General features: G+C 48.0%; 1 protein-coding gene and 2 long non-coding RNA genes across 5 annotated transcripts; 2 read left to right on the top strand and 1 right to left on the bottom strand.

Moving 5' to 3' along the window:
- Positions 1-1,982: 1,982 nt before the first annotated feature.
- LGALSL (galectin like) lies at positions 1,983-8,542 on the bottom strand. Its single transcript, XM_061461467.1, has 5 exons — positions 8,319-8,542; positions 8,073-8,144; positions 7,869-7,957; positions 7,227-7,404; positions 1,983-4,374 (listed from the first exon to the last, which is right to left on the bottom strand). The coding sequence occupies exons 1-5, from the start codon at positions 8,349-8,351 to the stop codon at positions 4,231-4,233; spliced, it is 516 nt and encodes a 171-aa protein (XP_061317451.1). The 5' UTR covers positions 8,352-8,542; the 3' UTR covers positions 1,983-4,230.
- On the top strand, positions 8,437-14,351 carry LOC133273245 (uncharacterized). Of its 2 annotated transcripts, XR_009744687.1 has the most exons (4): positions 8,437-8,500; positions 10,704-10,869; positions 10,954-11,225; positions 14,037-14,351. It is a non-coding gene; the product is annotated as an uncharacterized LOC133273245 (long non-coding RNA). The 2 variants fall into 2 exon arrangements; XR_009744686.1 differs by lacking the exon at positions 14,037-14,351 and having other exon boundaries at positions 10,954-11,538.
- Positions 14,352-14,998: 647 nt separating this feature from the next.
- LOC133273230 (uncharacterized) lies at positions 14,999-17,855 on the top strand. 2 transcript variants are annotated; one of them, XR_009744670.1, is made up of 2 exons: positions 14,999-16,763; positions 17,482-17,855. It is a non-coding gene; the product is annotated as an uncharacterized LOC133273230 (long non-coding RNA). The 2 variants fall into 2 exon arrangements; XR_009744671.1 differs by having other exon boundaries at positions 17,117-17,855.
- The last annotated feature ends 1,877 nt before the right edge of the window (positions 17,856-19,732 follow it).

Below are 19,732 nucleotides of genomic sequence, written 5' to 3'. Positions count from 1 at the left end.
CACATTCAACCGGTTTAGCAATATTACGCCTATTTCTTCTCAAGCTAGTCAAGGAGGGGAGGAAGAATATAATGTATGTTAGTGCAAGTTCACATAGACAACATATGAATATTTAGCACAAAATGTTCTTTCAAGGTGGGGCAACCATTTCTAATTGTGACACCAAAAGAAGGTATTTTGTAACATTTTTAACAACTTGCCTGTGAAAAAGTGTTTCTGTGAAGTATGTTTAGACACAGGCTACCTCACATGACACTGAAGTATTTCAAGGCTCTTTCTGAGTAGGCAATAACTTCCCTCCCCCCTTTTTTTATTAAATCAGCTTTATCACAGTCCATTCCAAACACAGCTCAAGAATTTGGTCAGGTTTTTTTGGTTGTTACTTTTTCCTCTTTGGAAAAAATAAAGCTTTGCTGAGTTGAGTGATTCCACTCCACATGGATTTTAGCCGTTCAAGGATTTTTTCATTTCAGAATGAGTTTTCCTCATTCCAAGGAAACCATGGAGATATACAGCTAATAAATTCTACCATAAGATTTCAGAAGTTGGTTCACACACTTAGTCCTGAAGAACTGCAGCTTACAAGAAGCTCACAGACTACTTGTCCCTGCTGAAAAACATACTGCAAATCTGGCCCAATTTGGAAATGGTCTTATTTCAGGTCCAGTAGGGTTTATAGCCACAATATCTGAATAATTCCTGAACTGTGGAGACAAAAAAAATCAGACGTAAATTTTGCAGCACAGTCTCCCATCTTAAACATAAGATCATTGAATCCCAGACTGGTTTGGGTTGGAAGGGACCTTAAATCTCATCCAGTTCCAATCTGCTGCCACAGGCAGGGACACCTTCCACTAGATCAGGTTGTTCCAAACCACTTCCAGCCTGGCCTTAAGCACTGCCAGGGATGGGGCAGCCACAGCTTCTCCGGGCACCCTGTGCCAGTGCATCACCACCCTCACAGGGAAGAATTAACATTTGGATTTGGCTCAAGGTCCAACTGAACAGAAACAGGCCTCAGTTTCCTCTGGCTTACATTGCACATGGAAGTGTTCAGCAGTTGCTTCTGAACAGAATCAGCTAATATAAGTCAAGCATGCAGGGAACAGCCTTTGGTTACACAGACATTATCCTTCTTTCACTTGCCATAGCCTGGTACTACCCAAAAGAAATGTGAAAAGGCTTCCAAACTGGTGTTAGACAGACAAATAGACATGGAAGCTTTAACTGTGACTTTCTGCCCTTTCCTGAGCTCTCAGCCAAACCACAACCTCTTCTTGCCTGGAAGCCTGGCTCAGAAACCACAATGGGGCAGAATCAGGTGGTGGGTGCTGCGGGTGGTAGAGTTATGCAAAGGCAAAACCAGAATCGGGTTCAAAAAAGCATTTTCCCTAGACAGAAATCTACTGGAGAAGGAACAAATGGGAGTGCCCAACACAGAGAGTGGGAACAGAAGCAAGGCAGTATCCCTGAACCCTTGCTCCTGACAGAGACACCTCTAACAGTGGTGCGTTGAGTTCATCTCAGCATCCCTGGTGAAGGCACTGTGCTGTGCCAAGCCCATGCAAGGATAGCAAAAGTCTGAGGGCTGTGCTTACCTACGAGGAATCCCAAGTAGCTGAAAACTGAAGTCAGCCAAATTAATTGCGTTTTCTGGGGTACAGTAAAGGCATGGAGGGGATATCTCTACTGGTGTGCTGTCAGGGAGACAGATCCTGTTCGGTTTTGTGCTCCTGAAGGGTCATGGTGCTACTTACTCTTCCCCAGCCTCCTACTTCAGGCCCACTGGACTAGCAGGACAGCCCCAGGCGATGGCACTACATCAGCAAACCTGGCTTTACATCTGTAGTTGGAGTGAACACTATGCAGGGAGGGTGTTAAATATCTCTCCAAACAGAATTCATCTTCTGCCTGCACCTGCTTTGGAACCATAGAGCATTTCCAAGCTGGAGACAAAGCCAAACACCTTGTGTAGAAGCACCTTTCCCTTGGATTTTTATTATCATCATAATCATAATTTTTAAGAATATATCTTGTACCGAAACACTGTCAGCATTCTTTATACAACGGAAAAATGACGCAGTCATCATGTATCATGTAAAAGAGTAAAAACAGAGCAAGACAGGAACATTTCTTATTCAATCTGGAGTACAAATAGGATCTGATGTACAACTTAAAAGCCACACATCAGCTAAAAAGATCATCTGGAAAACAACAGGTTTTCAATTTGGAAAAAGGAAGGAAAAGTCAGGGAATGTCAATGTTAAGGCTAAAATTTGATTTTTAACTTGTATTTTATAGGCAGCAGCCTGATTCTTAGCTGCAGCAGCAACAACACCCCCCTGGTTTTGCAAAGAGATTTGCACTTGCATGAAATAAGAATCAGGCTTCTGTGCTCGGAGGACTCTGATTGACCTCAACAGGCTTTGGACTAGAGCCACAGTTGGAATTTCAGCTTGCAGTCTAAGGCTTCTTAACTGCAGGCCATATTAGCGCAAAATGAGGCTTTGCAACTGGCATGCTACCCTTAACTTTGGGTATTCCAGTTCTAGTTGCTTTAAACCACAGCTTTATTGCAGGTTTAACATAATTCTCTTTGTGAGATTCTTCTCTCTCTCTTTTTTTCTTTAAATACAGTCCTACAAAGGATGTTTTTGTATTCTGTGTCTTAGAAAGTCCCTATATTACATGTTTTCAAAATTGTCTAAATATACGTTTCTATCATGATTATAACTACTCAGAAAGACCAGTGACAGTCTGTTGTGAGCAGCCAAGGAAAAAAGTGTATTTAGTCCTAAAGAAGTCAAGAAAAGTGGCTGTGTTCATTTATAGTGTAGCGCAATGACTGTGTTTATACAGCTATACCTACTATTTAAAAAGCTACTTGAAAAGTTATTATTCATGTGCAGTAGCTGATTTTCAAGCATTAATAACTTGGCTGTCTAGACAAGTTTTAATTGTCATATCAAAGGCCAAATATGTTCTCAAACAAGTGCAGAAAATCTCCCATCTCCCTTGGAAAGAGGCTCATTCTCTTCCTCAACTAAGAGGCTGCCAAACTGAACTTTTTCTCAGGTTACACAAGCACGGTTCCAACTTCAAATTTGCTGTTTTTTCAGAGGATTGACTTGAACTCAAACCTATCCTATGCAGCAAAGTTAGTAACCCCTGAAAAGCAGTTTTGAGTGAATATGCAAAAAGTTCCCCCCACCCCCACCAACTACCATGCCCACGTTTTCCCAGGGCCTAGAGGGCTCCATTAAAATGTAACTAAATGCTCGACAGGAAACAGGATTTTTCAAGAATGATATGTAAAGTTTACCCAAAGAACCTAAAAGACATTTTGTACATTCAAAATGTTTACACTTTTGCTTGATTCTTAACCATCAGTAAGGTTGTTCATTTTTACTAATAATACATACAATGAGTATAAATAAATAAACTACAGATAAGCTTTAAAAACTGTATTAACAATACGTTGTGCAAAAACTCGTAACGTTCTACATTCTATGCAAATACCCTGACTAAAATACACAGGCAGTGTCCTCATACCCTCATTCCATTTTTGCACAGTCCTTGGGACAAGTCTGCTGCTGGCAGCCATCAGCAAAACTCCATGCAAGCCATGGAGGTGATGCTGGTTTAGACCAGCAGAAGAGCTGACGCCCAGGCATGTGCAAAAATCCCATAGAAATCAGTGGGAATTGTGCTTGACTAAGGACTAGACAGTTTGATTGTACCCAGTTAAAGTGAGTGGGAGTTTTGCCATTGATTTCCATGGAACCAGGCTCAGGCCCTGGGTAAGGACGTCAGCACGTGGCCCTATGTTGTGCTACACTACTCCACTTCAGTGCAGAAACAATATTTGCAAAAGAAAAACTTTCTGTTGTTGTCACTGCTGTTCAGTAACTGGTTTTAGCGCTGCGCTTGAGAAATTGCCTTTCTGTGAGATCTGAGACAAGAGTGCAAGTCTTTCTGAATCCATTCCAATTTGATTATCCAGTATAGGTAGGCTATTTTGATCCAAGAAAAACGGCTCAATGTCTATTAACCAACAGTGTTCTTCATTAGGATAAACAACAGCCCGGTTCATCGGCACAGGAGTGAAGAACTGCATGCGGAAAAGGAACGGGGCAGCCTTCCTACCATAGCTGTGTCCAGAGCCGGCTGTCACTTCTCCAAACGGATGATGGCACCTGAGCCGGTTTGGAATCTGCAGTCCTCACAAGCTCAGCCAAGTTTCGTAAGCTGAAGATCTCCATTTATCTTTATCGTATCAATTGCTGACAGTGTTTCAATACGGTGGTAAAAATCAAAGAGCTGATGTCCATCCACAAATATTCTAAAACGGGGATGCTCGCAAAGTATCTCAACCTGTGAAAAATAAAATGATGAAGCACGTTGTTCACAGTGTAACTGGGAAGCTATTTCACAGAATACAAAGGGCTCTCTGTTAGCCTTTAAGCAGTGCTGGTGCAGTTACGCCTTTTGCTAACTATGTGCCATGTAACTGCCAGGGCTGAGACCAGTTTGTCTCTGTGACACCAGTTACACTATGATAGATCTGCTCTTACTTCACAAGGAGATCAGAATCATAGAATGGTTTGCGTGGGAAGGAACCTTAAATCTCATCCAGTTCCAAGCCCCCACCACAGGCAGGGACACCTTCCACTAGAGCAGGTTGCTTCAAGCCCTGTCCAACCTGGCCTTGAACACTGCCAGGGAAGGGGCAGCCGCAGCTTATCTGGGCAACCAGTGCCAGGGCCTCAGCACCTCATTGTGAAGAATTTCTTCTTAATGTCTAATTTAAATGGAACCCAGCCCCACTGGCATCAGGGAGGTTTTGCCTCTTAGAATAATGCCAGAAACTCAAACTGCTTATTACAGGGGGGAAGAAATTGCATCTGTAACACAAATCTTGCATTCCTTGCTAGAGAATGTTTTTTTTTGCTGTGGAATGAGGGGGCAGTTCCCTCTGCAATGCTTTCCATGTTTATGTTAATTTACCAGAAGGGAGTGAACACGAGAATGGGGTAGCTTTGCCCTCCCCTCCAACACATACTCACAGAGCTGCTGTGAAACTAAAAAGCCTTCACTATTGTGGCTGCAGTCAGCCCAGGACTCCCTGTTGGAATAGACCATATTGGAGCTGCAGTGATGATGGATGGCTTGAATTCAACTAGACAGTTCGCATGAGACACAAAAAGGATCAGGGAGGGACACAGCTCATCCCTCCTCCCTAAAGCCCTGCAGAAATGCTCTGGAAAAGCAACAACGCCTGGAGCTGGACAAGCTTGGACAGGTTGGGAGATTCCTGATGTTAGGGGTGGCTTGAGAGGGTGCCCTGTAGTTAAGCTTTGCTGAAGGTGCCCCAGCAGGAAGCAGGGATATGAGCGCGCAGAACGTGCACTTCTCCTACAGGCCCTTGGAGACCTCCAGGTCCAGACAGGTTAAGAAGAAAATCTGCAGCGAAACCACGTGTAAGTCCTGGGTCATTTCAAGAGGCCAGTAGCCTGGAGTGAAGTGCTGCTTCCAGGCACTTGACTCTGATGCTATTATAGCGTATAAAAATGAGAACAGGGCCAGTGACAAACTGTCTGAGCCAAAGGCCGACTGACTTAGGGCACGTTGCACTAGGGGAAGAGGCAGCAGACGGTGCAGGAGAGCTTAAACTCCTGGGGACCCGGCAGCACACCATGTAGCAGAGAAACACCCGTCTCCTGTGTCACTGCAGCAGGCACATCCCGCCTTAGGCCTTGTTATGTAAAAGATATGGTTAGCCTCAACACTGCTTCTGATCCGTTTTTCCAGATCACCCTGGGCCACGCCAGAACGATAATTGGACTAGATCAGAAGTAATTGGCAAGAACACTTAGTCTCATTTATTCACAGAGAGGGAAACCATCAAAGGTACAAAGTCAATTGGGAGCCTAAATTCTATTTATGCAGTTGGGAAAAAAGGCGGAAATAAAAAAGAACAACTCCCCTGCCATAGTATCTCATGGCAAAGTGCAGTATTGCTGTCCTCCAATGTCAGCTGTCACTAGTTTTGGGGACACCCAAAACCCATGCTCTGGGTAATTTGTCTGCTTTGTCTGAGGGCCCAGCCACCACCTACTGCAGCAGGGTACCATAACCCTCTCAGCCAGAGCCAGGACCAAACCTCCAAGCTCTTTCAAGTGTACTTCCCACATGCACCAAAGGGTGTTGCCAGTTCTAATGGGAGAGTTTGTAGAAGCTAGTAGAGCGCAACCAATTTGCGGCAAAACCAGTCATAAGCACCCTCTCATCTTGGGGAGATGGTTAGCTTTTGGGGCTGGGGGAGATTATCCTGGGGGCAAGAAGGATTAAAAGGGTTTGGCAGCTCGTCAGAGCACTGGCATTTGGCAGAGGGGCCAGTGAGGTTTTGCAAGAGGGGTGGGGAGGAGGAAGAGGGTTTTTCTGGGTCAGCCACATGCAGAAGACATGCAGCCTTTTTTCTCAGTGTAGTGAAGCCGCTGAGAGAGAAGCGGCCCTCTGCAGCTGCATACTTTGTTAGTCCTGATTTGCAAAGACATCTTCAAGAAACCATAAACACTACAGATGGGAATTTGCTTCTAGGTCAACCCAGTCCATCCACAGCACCACAGCATTTCCATGTACACTGTTTTCAAGTGGCTACAGGCTTAAATTTGACAGGAGATTTAATCCCAGGGTTCAGAAAAGAATACCACTATTGCTTAGCTGTTTAATCTGCTAACACGAAGGGCTACGGTCAACCTCAGCGTAACGCCCCTGGAGACAAAGGATGAACAAGCTCCTTACTAGCCGCACTAAACTGCAAACGCTGTCCATTAAGAGAACCATCAAAACATACAGCACTCTCAGAGAGTATTTACATTCTCCACTAATAACTTGTAATGCATTAATAATATAGAGGGACTTCTTAATTTACAGCTATAAAACTAAGCTGAGGAAGTGCACTCCATCACAAACAATTACAACCCGCGACTTGTCATAGCACCCTGGTGAGGTGTTCATAGCCCCATATGAACCGCCTGCAGCGGCACGCAGCAGCAGAATCTCCACATAACTTCTGGTCGATACAAACAACCCTGCGACTGGTGTCTCAACCACAGGTGCGAGCTACACTGTGATTTCACCAGAGGCAAGTCAGGTTCTGCTGCAAGACTGATCAAATTGCACTTTATCAGATACGGTGCATGCCGCTGTCATCCTGTACTCACCCTAAAAGGCTGGTCCGGTATAAAAGGAAAGTAAGGAATAGACGATTGCTCCTCTCCCCATTCTCCGGCTACACAAGAGTTTCTGACAAACTGCCTGTCTGTAAACACAGCTTTCAGTTCAATGGCTACATCTGCAGGAGGATCTTCCGACTCCCCACAAGTCAGACTGATGCCAAAGCTGCAACACAAACAGATCAGCTCTCATTCAGCCAGAAGCAAGGAAAGAAGCCCGAAATGCCGCCAGTCTCATTTCTCAGCTTATTAAAACCAGGATAGCGGCACAGGATGGGGCAGCCGCTCATTCAGGGAGTGCTCCAAAGCTCAGCAGGGACAAGAACATGGTTATAGCACACATATATGTGTGTGCATGTGTGCTGTGCATACATGTGTGTATATATGCACTTATATATGCTCTGTATGCTCCTTTACTCCCAAGTGAAATGTAAGGAAACGGGATCCCTTAAAGAAATGCCCCCTCTATGGGTCAAAGGAGAAATCAGCAAGCTATATTTAAAATGATAAAAATAATCCCTTTCCAGAAAGGAGGGATCCGTGTGTATGTGTCTGTATTTGTGTGCCTGCGTGTGGGCTCCCCCCCGCCTCGTCCCCTCCCCGGGCCCAGCAGCCCTGCCCGGGTGTTACCTCTCGGGGTTGAGATCCACTATGCCCATAACTAAGATCTTCTTTCCCGGCCTCATTCCTCCTTTGATGTGCCCACAGAAGGGGACGATCTGGAAAGGACAGCGGGAAGGGTCAACTCGGCAGCAGCAGCGGCCGCGGGGTGGGAGTAAAGGGGTTCAAACCCACACAAAATCCCATATAACTCCCCAAATAAAGGTGCTTTACCAGGCGTGGGAAGTACACATCAGCTTGCACCGGGGATCCCAGCGAGTTGTTTAAATGCCCGTCCTCTATTTTCTGCAGGTAAAAAGGAGAGCGCTGAGCCAGGGACGTGCGGAGCCCTTCCCGCTGCCGCCGCCGCCGCCGCCCCGCCGGTGCCCACCGAGGGGGCCCTGCGCTGCCCTACCCGGTTCTTCCCGATCCCCCCCAGCCCCGTCCCGGAGCCCCGCGGAGGGGCACAGCGGCACTCACCAGCGCGTCCCGCTCGGCCACGGTCCCCGCCATCTTGTGGAAGCGGCGGCGCCGGGGCCGGGGCGGAGGGGGACCGGCGGGGGCGGGGGGAGGGAGGGAAGGAGGACGGGGAGGGAGGCGGTGGTGCGGCACCCGCGGCGGCTGAGGGGCAGCGGCGGAGCCGGAGCGCGGCCGGTGCAGAAGTAGGAAGGCGAGGAGGAGGGGGAGGAGGAGGAAAGCGAGGAGGAGGAGGAGAAGGAGGAGGGGAGGTGGCCGGCTCTGCCTCGCCCGGCGGGGAGCCCAGCCCCTGGCCCGGGGGGAGCCGAGCCTACCCGGGCAGGGCGGGGGTTGCGGCCGCTTCCTGAGCTCCGCAGCCTGCCCTGCGGCGGGGCCCGGTTGGAAGGGCCGCGGGGCACGGCACGGAGCGGTCCTGAGGGGGTTGGTGGTGGGCCCGGTGTAGGGCCTAGCAGGGCCCGGGGACCCCTCCCGCGGGTCTGCGGGCGGTGAGTGTTTGCAGAGGGGCCACAAGAGTCCCGCGCCCCTTGTTTCAGGGTGAGCCTTTATTTCTGAGCAGGGGCTCCCCGGCCAAGGGGCCGAGGGTTAACTAACGAGGTGAATGCCCCATCCCTGGCAGTGTTCAAGGCCAGGTCGGACGGGGCTTGGAGCAACCTGCTTTAGTGGAAGGTGTCCCTGCCTGTGGCAGGGGGTTGGAACTGGATGAGCTTTAAGGTCCGTTGAACCCAAACCATTCTATGATTCTAACTAGCTTCTCCAGAAGTGGAGAGGTAGCTCCATCACTGTGCTTCCTGGTGTGGACCCTCGGGGGGTCTTTGGTGGGGACACATGTCCTGCTGGAGGGTGGCATGGCCGGTCACAGCGGGTGGATGCTGGAGCAGTGGCAGCCACTTGGCCAAGCGAGGCAGCAGCTCCTTTGAAACCCTCCCCGCCAGCCTTGTAATGAGCCACAGTAATTGCATAAGTCGGGCGGCTGTCAATGCCTTGTTACAGAGCGGGAGCTCCTTATTTACATGCGGTGTCCGTAGTTATGCAACGTGGCGCTGTCTGTGGGTGTCCCGCTCTGCTGGGCAGCTCCAACCGAGGCCACAAGCCCTGCTCGCGGCTGCTGTGCAATGCCAGGAATCCCTCGCCTTCACCACACCAGGAGTGGCTTGTCCTGGCAAGCATGCTGTGATGATCCTGTTGATGATGAGTTTAGGGTCGGGGGGGTTTGAAACTGAGGAAGGCTTTCTTCCTCACCGCTGGGTTTGGTGGCATGGACATCTCTTTAGTACCGTGACAGTGACTTGGCCTGCTTTCTGCGGGACCTCGAGTGGGGTGCTTGGCTTTTCGAGCCTCTTACTGTGCGTTGGGCTGGGTTGGTGAATGGCGCTGTCCTTCCTCCTCTGAGGCGCTGTGAGGATTAATTAAATTGGGTAAAGTGCAGTGGAGGAAGCTAAGTCACTGCAATATTTAGGGTTTCAGTATGATGGTGTGTGTCAGTTGGGAAATGCTTGCAATCAGTAGGTGATGCCATTTGAGAAATCAAGAGTAAATACAGATTGTGCAAGTGTTCACATGCTTGGTTACTTTTTCAGCAGTGCCCACTAATTTGGCGTTGTTTTCATCTCTGGATGCCCAGGTAGAGATGGCTCATAGAGGCTTCTGTTTGTGCATACAGCTCTGCCGGAAGTCACGTACTGAAGTCGTGGCTGCTTCGGTTGTACCAGCACAGTTGGCATCCCTGTCACCCAGGTCTCAGCATGGGAAAGCCATTGGGCTGTTTCCTTCATGCCAGAATATTGGGTATCAGCAGTCACCACATGGCGAAAGCACCTTCCTCAAACACTGCCAGGAAACTGCATTTGTAAACAGTGCAGTAACACAAACCCATCTCGCCTCACATTGGAACAGTTGGGTTTTGAGTGGTGAGTTGAGTCTGTTCATGAGTTCACCACAGAGATGAACTGGAGTTGATGGTTCTGTCCGCTCCCTTTTGCTCACTTCACCAATGTTGATGCCAGCTGAATTATGCTTAGTGTTGGCCTAAGAGAACAGAAATTGCCCTAAGCTTTTTATTTAGTGGTAAAGCGTTACATGATGCCCAGAGAGCTCCTTTCAGAACACCTCGTCTTTCCCTCTGCTGTACGCTTTATTGTGTAAGATTAAATTTATTGGACATAAAATTAGGCCAGCCAGTTGTTTGTGCCAAAGCACGAATTCTTGTGAGGAGAGAGGTCATCGTTATGTCTGTGTTTTGTGGCTGGTTTTAATTGAAGTTTTTAATTTCACAGTAATTGGGGAGCAAGACTTGGCCATTTTTGGCTCGCTGCTTTGCCTCGTGTTTGTCTTTTTTGGCATGTTTTCTGAAAAGTAGCACAAATGCAGTGTTTGTTTTGTTGGCTTTAGAAAGATTGACTTGATCAACCTGCAATATGAAGTTACAATAGGGAGGACATTCCCATGGTTTTAAGGCACTGGTGGTCTGCGCCTTTCTGTTTTTATGCCAAGTTCTCCTCCTGCCCCATAAAAGCCCAAGAGGATGTTGAAAAATCCCATTTGTACCACGAACAAGGTGAGGCAGCAGAGCAGGAGCTTTGCCTCTGTGTGGTGCTGTCCTGCCTGTGTGATGGCTGCTCCTCTCTCTGGTTTCTCCTAGGGAGGTGTTCTCCAGCAGAAAAGGACTCTTCACTGCCCAGTGGTCTGTGGAGCAAGGTTGTGTTTCTGGGCAGCACTGTGCCTCCAACCCACAGAGCAGCTTCCTCGAGACCCATCTTCCCAGCAGGTTCCTTTCTGCAAAGGGCTGTAGGGTGTGTGCAGCCATCTAAGCTCCTGCACTTGTTCTTCTGAAAATGGGAGAGGTCTGAGACAACTCTGTTCCCTCACCCATGCAGTCCTTGTTAAATCATCTGCACAAAAAGGCTCCGTTTGGTATTTGTACCAGCCTTCTCGACAGAGGAGCCCTTGGAGTTTTGTGCTTAAGGACCTGAGCTTGCAGACCTTGTGGTAGTAGCTGGGGCTACTGCCAGAGAATCTGTGGCTGCCCCATCCCTGGCAGTGTTCAAGGCTAGGTTGGATGGGGCTTGGAGCAACCTGCTCTAGTGGAAGGTGTCCCTGCCTGTGGCAGGGGGTTGGAACTGGATGAGCCTTAACGTCCTTTCGAACCCAAACTGTTCTATGATTCTATGATAAGTATTTGTAAGCTCCACTGAAATAATGCTGAGGTACAAGTTACTGAACTTGACTGATTCATAGAATCATAGAATAGTTAGGGTTGGAAAGGACCTTAAGATCATCAAGTTCCAACCCCCCTGCCATGGGCAGGGACACCTCACACTAAACCATGTCATCCAAGGCTCTGTCCAACCTGGCCTTGAACACTGCCAAGGATGGAGCATTCACAACTTCCCTGGGCAACCCATTCCAGTGCCTCACCACCCTCACAGTAAAGAACTTCTTCCTTATATTCAATCTAAACTTCCCCTGTTTAAGTTTGAACCCATTACCCCTTGTCCTATCACTACAGTCCCTAATGAAGGGACTGCTCCAACCCAGGTGTAGGACCTTGCATTTGGCATGCAAACTTCATAAGGTTGGCATCAACCCACCTCACAAGCATGTCAAGGTCCCTCTGGATGGCATCCCTTCCTTCCAGTGTATCAACCGAACCACACAGCCTGGTGTCATTGGTAAACTTGCTGAGGGTGTACTCAATCCCACTGTCCATTGACCAAGTACAACTAACCTTGTGGGTAGGTATTGTCCTTCCATTCCTGGGTTTATACAGATTTTGCTCAGTGGGAGACTGGGACTCTGGAAATACTGAGAATGGTATCAAGATTAATAAGAAGTGGCACGATGTGAACACCATATGGGAGCAGTTAATGACGTGCCCAGCCCAGCCAGCAAAGCCATTGCTGAGAACTGGCAAACCCAGACCTTCATCTTAATCCCATCACCTTGTATCTTGCAGCCACTCCCTTTGATGATTTTAAAAGGTGTATCTAATTCTTAGCTGGCCTTCACCAGAAAGGAATGCAGCACGATCGCAATTTTGGTGTGGTATAATTACCCTGCCTTTCTTGCCCCATTACCACTGACACTATCCTCCTCACACCTGGGTTTATAGGCTGACTTGTACAACCTCTCTGGTTTGTTTTTCTTTTCTAATGACATTGGGGAGAAGATGGGAGGTGTTTGCTGGTTTCGTGGAAGCTTCCTTTGGTTTCTGGGTGGCAAGGCACCAAAGTCCTGGGTTTTGTGAGAGTCGGAAAAAGCTGACTAATACAGTAAAGGAGAAAGTCTGGGAATAAGTTTGATGCAGTGGTTGGAGCCAAGGGTATGACAGTTTGGAGGAATTCCTCCTTTTCGGAATTACAGCAGTAAAACTGCGCTCCTGCTAAACAACTATTTGGGATAGGTGGGTTTTTTTGACGTTTGTATTGCTGCTGCAAGTCCTCAGGCAGAGACCCAGGAGACCAAACCCAACCTTGCATAAATTTGCCCTGGGTGGATGCCCCAGGTGGGGCTTGGCAGAGGACATGTTGCAAGGGGCTGCACAGCAGAGCAGATGTGCTTGCTGTCTTGCCACGTGGTTTCGGAGTGTCCCAAGAACAGATTCCCTTTATGTTGCATACGGAGTCTGAAGTGTGAGGTGCCATGTGCCTGTGGAAATGTTCATAAACCTGCCTCCACACTCACCTGTGGGAAAGACAGATGACAGTTACTCGTACAGACAGTGTGGGGAGAGTGTTCAGCACACTTGTATGCTTTCAGAGGCTAGTGCTGTCACCAACGTTGTAGATGGAGAAGGGAATCCAGGACCAGGAGCAGCACTCCCCTTTTGACGTTTATTTCATGTGGCTTCTTTGCTTCTTGTTGCTCCCTGAGTTAATCTTGTCTGAGTCTTACCCTTAAAGTGTCAAGCTCTGGCTGTGTATGAATCTAGTGGAGAAGTCAGTTTTCTGGGCCTCTCAGTAACACAGATTGTCTGAACTGGTGTTTAAGGAGATGATCCTGGTGAGGGAGTTATTTGGTTGCACACAGAGCTGCTGCATTGTCCAGTGCACAGCACATGCGTATCAGAAGTACTTGTCTTGCAGGTTGTTTACTGGAATCAGCGCTAGGAACCAAGGGCATGTACATAAAGGCATGTCAGATAAGGCAGTACCTGCTGGTTGAAGGCTGTTTGCTGTCAGGATCTTTCAACTCTTCCAGTGCTTTCTACAGAGATTCCATGTCCAAATGCATAGAGGCTGGTCTTTCCTGCTGTATCTTATTTGGACTTCTTTGGTATTATCATATCTCAACAATGTATCATGAATCTCATAATGTTGGTTCTTTCATCTTTCAGTTTCAGCTTTGAGGTCTGTGTCATATCACAAGTACATGGATTTTATTTTGTTTTATTCAGGTGTATTTTTATTTTTTAAGAGGCAGTTGATAGAAATTTGAGAATTTGGCAACTTTCCTAACATCTGAAGTCTAACAGCAAGTGAAAAAGACAGTTGAATACACATATGTAAAAAACTCCTGATTTTCAGTCAAACCTCATGATTTTAAAGATGGAAATTTACGTCCATGATGCATCATACCTGCATCACATCTACAAGTGGATGTGGAAAACAGCTCCTAAAGGGCTTTTACCCATAAGTATCGCCATGTCAGGAAGTCTCTTTTCTACATACATTTCAGATTATTACTGACTGCTCTTTTTCCTCTTTCTCCCTCTCCTCTAACAAGGTGGCCTTTCCATTTTGGAAAAAGGAAAGATGCATTTGTAATCCTCATCTCAGTGGTCCAGGGAGACCTACAGACATAAGGTTGGTCTGACTATGAATGCTCAAGGCACAAGCATGCGTGATCCAGGGAAAGCCACACACACCCCTGGCCAACACATCTCTGTGCTAAGCAGGTGGCAACACTGCATTACTGCTGATTGGAAACCCCAGCCACTGCTTCTGCATAAAGTACTGCTGACAGAGAAGTGAAGACCATTGCTGTTGAGCACTGTAATGCAGGACCAAACACAGGACAAGGCAGTGAAAGCTGTTGTGATCACAGAATCATAGAATAGTTAGGGTTGGAAAGGACCATAAACTCATCTAGTTCCAACCACAGTTCCCCACTGCTACAAGAACTGATCTCATTTTTAGGAATTATTTTTCTCCCTCTTAAAACTCTCTTGACCATCACTAAGCCACAGCAGCACTTCAGGCTAGTCTAGGTTCAGCCAGTCCTGCTGGAGCTAGCAAGACAAGCCTTCAGACATCCCAGGCCCCAGAGACCTGGGCAGAGAGCTGGAACAAAAAAGGTGTATGTACCCTTAGTGCAAGGGGATCTGTAAGGATCAGGTGGCAGAGGATGAGATTCGAGAACAGTTAAGTAAAGTGGAGATGCACCGGTCCCCCTGATGGGGTGCTGAGGGAACTGGCAGATGGCCTTGTGAGGCCACTTCAATAGGGAGATGTGCCTGAGGACTGGAAGAAAACAAGCACCACATGGGCTGATGAGCAGTGCAGTGGACAGAAAAGTGGTTGAGCGTCTGAGTCCAGAGCAGAGTGACCAGTGACACCAAGTCTAGCTAGAAGCCAGGAATGAGTGGTGAAGCCCAAGGCAAGGGGCATTGCCAGCAGGTGGAGGGAGGTGGTTCTTCCCCTGGGCTATATCCTGCTCTGAGCTCTGTAGAGCAAGGGCAACACAGCCGTGCTGGAGAGAACCCCTAGGCCGTAGCCCTCCCAGGGCCACTTACATTTTCTGCTGGGGTTGGAATGTTGGTCAATTGGAGCCAACAGCCACCTGTGATGGCAGGATGGAGCTGTGCTGTCATGGAGCAGTGCCAGGAGGAAGCAGGGTCTGGCCGAGCAGCACTGCCCTGGTGCTAAGAATGGACGTGCAGCTGACCCAGGGCCACAAGAGGAGCAAAAGATGCCTTCTCCTCCAGGAGGCGCTGGTCATTGCCAAGTTGCAGTAGGAGCCTCTGAGCCCAGCGCTCTAGGGAACGCAGCTCAGGTCCCCAGCTTGGGCAGAGCTGCCTGACGAGAGAGAAGAGGCAGCGTGGGGCTCAGCCAGCTCTCTCCCTGTCCCTTACTGGTGCACAGGGCACCAGAAGGAGCCAACAGAGCTCAGGAGAGCAGTCTCCCATCACTTCAAGTCCTGGAGAAGTTGCTGAGCTGCTGCCATGCCATGAGTTTCTCTCTGGCCTGGGCTGTGTCCCTAAGCACTGGTCCTGCAGCTGAGTAGCAGAAGCATTGCTGCTCACCTTCTTCCCCCTTTTCTTGCCCAGAGGAGGACATTCAGCTCCAGGAGCCTTAAGAGTCTGCTGGGGGGCCAGGCAAAAGTGAGAGTGACTGCAGCTCAGGTGGCCTTTTCTTCTGTAGGGGTACTCTCCAAGCACAGCCTGGTTCTTGTAGACTGATAGCAAGCAAAGCCCTCCAGTGGTCCCACCTGGCCACAAAGGGGGACTGCTGCTCACCAGGTGAGTTTTGGCAAGAAGGGCAGCCTCCTGCCAGCGGTTGATCTGTGCTCACTGATGCTGGTTGGGGAGCCCAAGGGAGGCTGGCCACGGTCTGTGTGCTCTGGGGAGATGATGGGTGCCTGTCCCCGGGAGCTCTGAAGACAGGGGATTGGACTCTTTGCCCCCAGCAAGGAGCCAGGTGTGGGGCAGTGCTCCTGCCGGCACTGTTGGAAGGCAGATCCTCAGACAAGCAAGTGTCCCCGTACCTCTTCTGCAGGAGCTGCTGGCTGTCCTACAGCAGGAAGGGCTGTCAGTGGAGGGGATATTCTGCCTAGCTGCTGGCAGTACAGTGCATGGGGAGCTGCTGTGGACAGGTTTGCCCTTCCCAAGGAGGCCCTGGACTAGGGTGCAGCCATTGACCTGGAAAGCCAACCTGCCATGCTGCTGCATGTCATCTTGAAGGCGACCACTTCTGACCTGCATCTCCATGGAGGAGCCGCTGGCTACCTGCCTGGAGAGTGCAAAGGCTCACATGGAAGCCGTGGCCTCACAGGACTTCCTCCAAAGTATCCCCTTCATGCTCCCCATGAACAGGCTCTACAAGGACTGGATGGCATCCAAGCAGCAGACCACCAGGAGAAGGTGGAAGGGCTGAAAGCATAAGCATGGGCAGCAGCCTGCCTGTTGAGCAGGAGCCTTGACCAATGGCTGAGAGCCCCTGGAAAGCTGTGCAGCATGGCCATTGGCTTTCCTGCCTTGGGCAAGTGTGGGGACAGCTGAGAACAACACGTACTTGATGAACCTTGTGCTCTTGTTCCCTCAGGGTGGCCGAGAAGTTGGCTGTGGCTAATCTCCTCACCCAAAAAGTAAGCTCCAACAGCAGCCAGAGCGCTGAGGCTTTCATGCGTCCCAGCGTGCTACAGGGAATACACACACTGTGACGCTGGAGCAAGGAAGAGCACTCTCACTGTCAGCTCAGGAGCTGTTTTGCTCATGCATGCTCAAGTTACAAGGTAGGAGTTACGGACTGCCAGTAATGAATTAGAGAACTCATGATTTTAAACCTTATTAATTAAGTAGTGAATTAGCGTATTGACGTGTTTTACCAGTCTGTATCAAGGGGATTGTGTCCTTGGTTTCCTCTTGATTTTGTTTTTTTTTCCTTATGATCTCATAGAATATAGGTGTAGAATATGTTGTCCTGTAAATGTAAGGTATCCAAACAGACCATGACACTTCTCCATCCAGAAGAGGCTTCCTGATGCAGGACAGGGTTGGGGCTGTTTGCTATTTTGAGAAGCTCCACAAGAATACATTCTTCATCTGCTAGTTAAAAGACCTGCATTAATATTTCTTTTTTTCATAGTGCTTTTGGCCAATGAAGCAAGGAGCATGGGAATCACATCTTTATCTTTTAATTGCCAGCCCTAGCAGAGCAAATTCTGCACTCAATGGTTTGTGCACAAAGTGCAGATTTGCTGGGCATCACTGTTTGGTGCAATGTGGTGTGCTGGTTTGGTGCATTAAGAGCAGAGTCAGGATCTGACAGAGTACCAAACAGCTGCAGATGCTGCGTAAGACTGACAACTGCATTTCATCCTCCAATAATGCCTTTGGAACACCCCAGCTTCAGTTGGCACATCTGCCCAGGCAGGGAATGAGGCCATTCCTGAGAAGAGATGGAAACTGCTCTGTATGCACATCAGTTTCAGGTTCTGTATTCTCACCCAGGACTTGTTGCAGTCTGAACTCATCTTCCCATCTGGATCCTCCATCAGTGACACTTAACTCTGACAGGTATCTGTTGTGCATTACAGCATTTCAGAGCTAAATAATTTATTTTGGAAGCGAGTTTTACACATAACAGAAAATGGAAGAGAACAGGAATACTGCAGCAGTGAACTGTGTGGTAGACAAATACATTCTGCCCTACAGTTTCTAAACATTGCACTTTGCCATCCATTGTTTCAGAATTGATTTCTCTCCCATTATTAGCCTCAAACGAAAAACCTGATCCAAAAAGCTTTTTGTTTTTCCAGGGTGATTCATTGATTTCCATTTGTAATAATAAAGGTGAAAATAAAGGAGAATAAACAAACGGAAAACACCCACAATGATATATTACCTAGTATTTAAAACAGAGAGAATGCTCATATGTGCCACAGCACACTTCATCTGTGAACATCAAAGTGTCTCATAGAGGTCATAATCCTAATTTCAAAGATGAGGAAACAAAGGTGCTGAGAGGGAAAGTGGCTTAACAGGTCAGTGGCAAAGCGGGGCAGGAGTCTCCTGAGCCTGTACTGCAGGCAAGATGAGGGAACAGAGGAGAACCAACCTGTTCTCACCTAATGAGGACGGCCCAGGTCCCAAGTGCAATGAAGGCACAGCAACACTGCAGGGAGAGCAGCAAATCATGCTGCAAGCAATGGAGTCAACGAAGCCTGGTGTCCTTGGGTTTTGTGTCTAAAGGGTGGTCCGAGGGTTGTCTGATACTGGCCTTTGATGGTGCAGTCAAAAGGTACCACTGTGGCCTTTCCCTCACCAAGGGCACTTAAGTTTGAACCCATTACTCCTTGTGCTATCACTACAGTCCCTGATGAAAAGTCCCTCTCCAACTGTAGATCTTTACACTTTTTTTTCTGTGTAACAGTGCTCTGAAACTGTATAAAGGGTGATACAACAAAGATGTTCACGCTCTTGATTCAGTAGCCACTGTTGTTTAACCTTATGGAAAAATGTTTCCCAAGGGGAGACACGGAATTGAACTTCCAACTCTGCAGCTGCATCTTTGAGCCCTGAGAGGCTCACTACGACCTAAGACTCATGCAGGTTATTCATCTGATGAATAACTTGAGTGAGAAGACTTTTTATGCCTGCAGCCATACTGCCTTAGGTCATGGTCCTGTCATATCTTGTTACCTGAAAGAGGGGGGTGTTGAATGGGAATTATGGTGTGAAACTCTGAAGCAGTGATTTTGAAGCTTTCTTGATTTGTGAGCTCTGAAAGTACTTGGGGGGGGCTGTTTAGCTTTGATGGCAATTTGAAACCTATTGATAAAGAGGTTGGTTTTCTTAGCTATAATGGACTCATTAAAGGTATGCTGTGGATGCCAAGGGGCCAGTGGCCAAAAACTGAAAACAATTGCTCCAAAGAGCACTCCTGATATTTCAGGAATGCTTCTCATAGCTCAGAAGAGAGCATCTTTCTCTCTGAGGACTAGAAAACAGCTGTTCCATGAGTGTATAGAGTTTAATGGCATGATGTGGCCATGACTTCACTGAAGATCTTGGAGTGTTTTTCATAAAGAGATTTGCCTCTGAAAGGCAGACACAGTGTGGGGCTTGTCCCGCTCATATTTTAGGAAGCAGCAAAATCAGCAGAAGGCAGGACCCAAGATCCTGGCTTTGTCTATAGAAAAGCATCCTTTCTCTAGTTATGCATGTGTGAAAACATCTGTCTGAGCTCACCCCTCATGCCTGTACGTGTGAAGGTTGCTGTTGGATGTGCAGTCCTTGGGACATCAGCTCTTGATGCTCTCAGGGAACAGATCCTGTCTATCTTGGTCACAAGCTGTGCTGCACAACTGGTAGTTACTCTTCATGATAACTGCTTTGACATGGCATCGGATTCATAGTGCATCCCTGTCTGCTTTCTGCTCAGACAAGAGTTCTGAAAGGGGAAGAGTAGGGATAGATTGTGTAGCTTTGACATTCAGCCTCTTTGACCTTCAGCTCCTTTTTCTTGATGCAGTCCATATTATCCAGCAATTAAAAAGACACAGCATAGTGTTCTTAGCCCACAGGAGGGCTGAGAGAGTTTTAGTAATAAACCCTTCTAGATCATTAAGTGAAATGTGCTATATAAAAGCCTGCAGGCTCTTTGCCTTGTGTTTCTGCCTTGTGTTTCTCTTCTGTGGTGTCTGCAAGCAGACCTGAATACATTTCATTTGCTGCTCAGATTATTAATCTGAGATGTAAT

Source organism: Pezoporus flaviventris, unplaced genomic scaffold (assembly GCF_033815535.1).
Source record: "Pezoporus flaviventris isolate CSIRO_AGI_PZ_B2104156 unplaced genomic scaffold, CSIRO_AGI_Pfla_v1 ptg000031l, whole genome shotgun sequence".
Lineage (NCBI taxonomy): Eukaryota > Metazoa > Chordata > Aves > Psittaciformes > Psittacidae > Pezoporus > Pezoporus flaviventris.
The sequence above is the reverse complement of the archived record's forward strand: the minus strand, read 5'-3'. Positions and strand labels throughout refer to the sequence as shown.

Bases quoted from the DNA above. Each gene is read 5' to 3' on its own strand.
- LGALSL (XM_061461467.1), bottom strand. From the start codon at position 8,351: ATGGCGGGGACCGTGGCCGAGCGGGACGCGCTG. The intron at 8,145-8,318 runs GTGAGTGCCGCT...TTTTACCTGCAG, and splicing joins TGGCCGAGCGGGACGCGCTG to AAAATAGAGGACGGGCATTT. The intron at 7,405-7,868 runs GTAACACCCGGG...TTTGTGTTGCAG, and splicing joins GTGGATCTCAACCCCGAGAG to CTTTGGCATCAGTCTGACTT.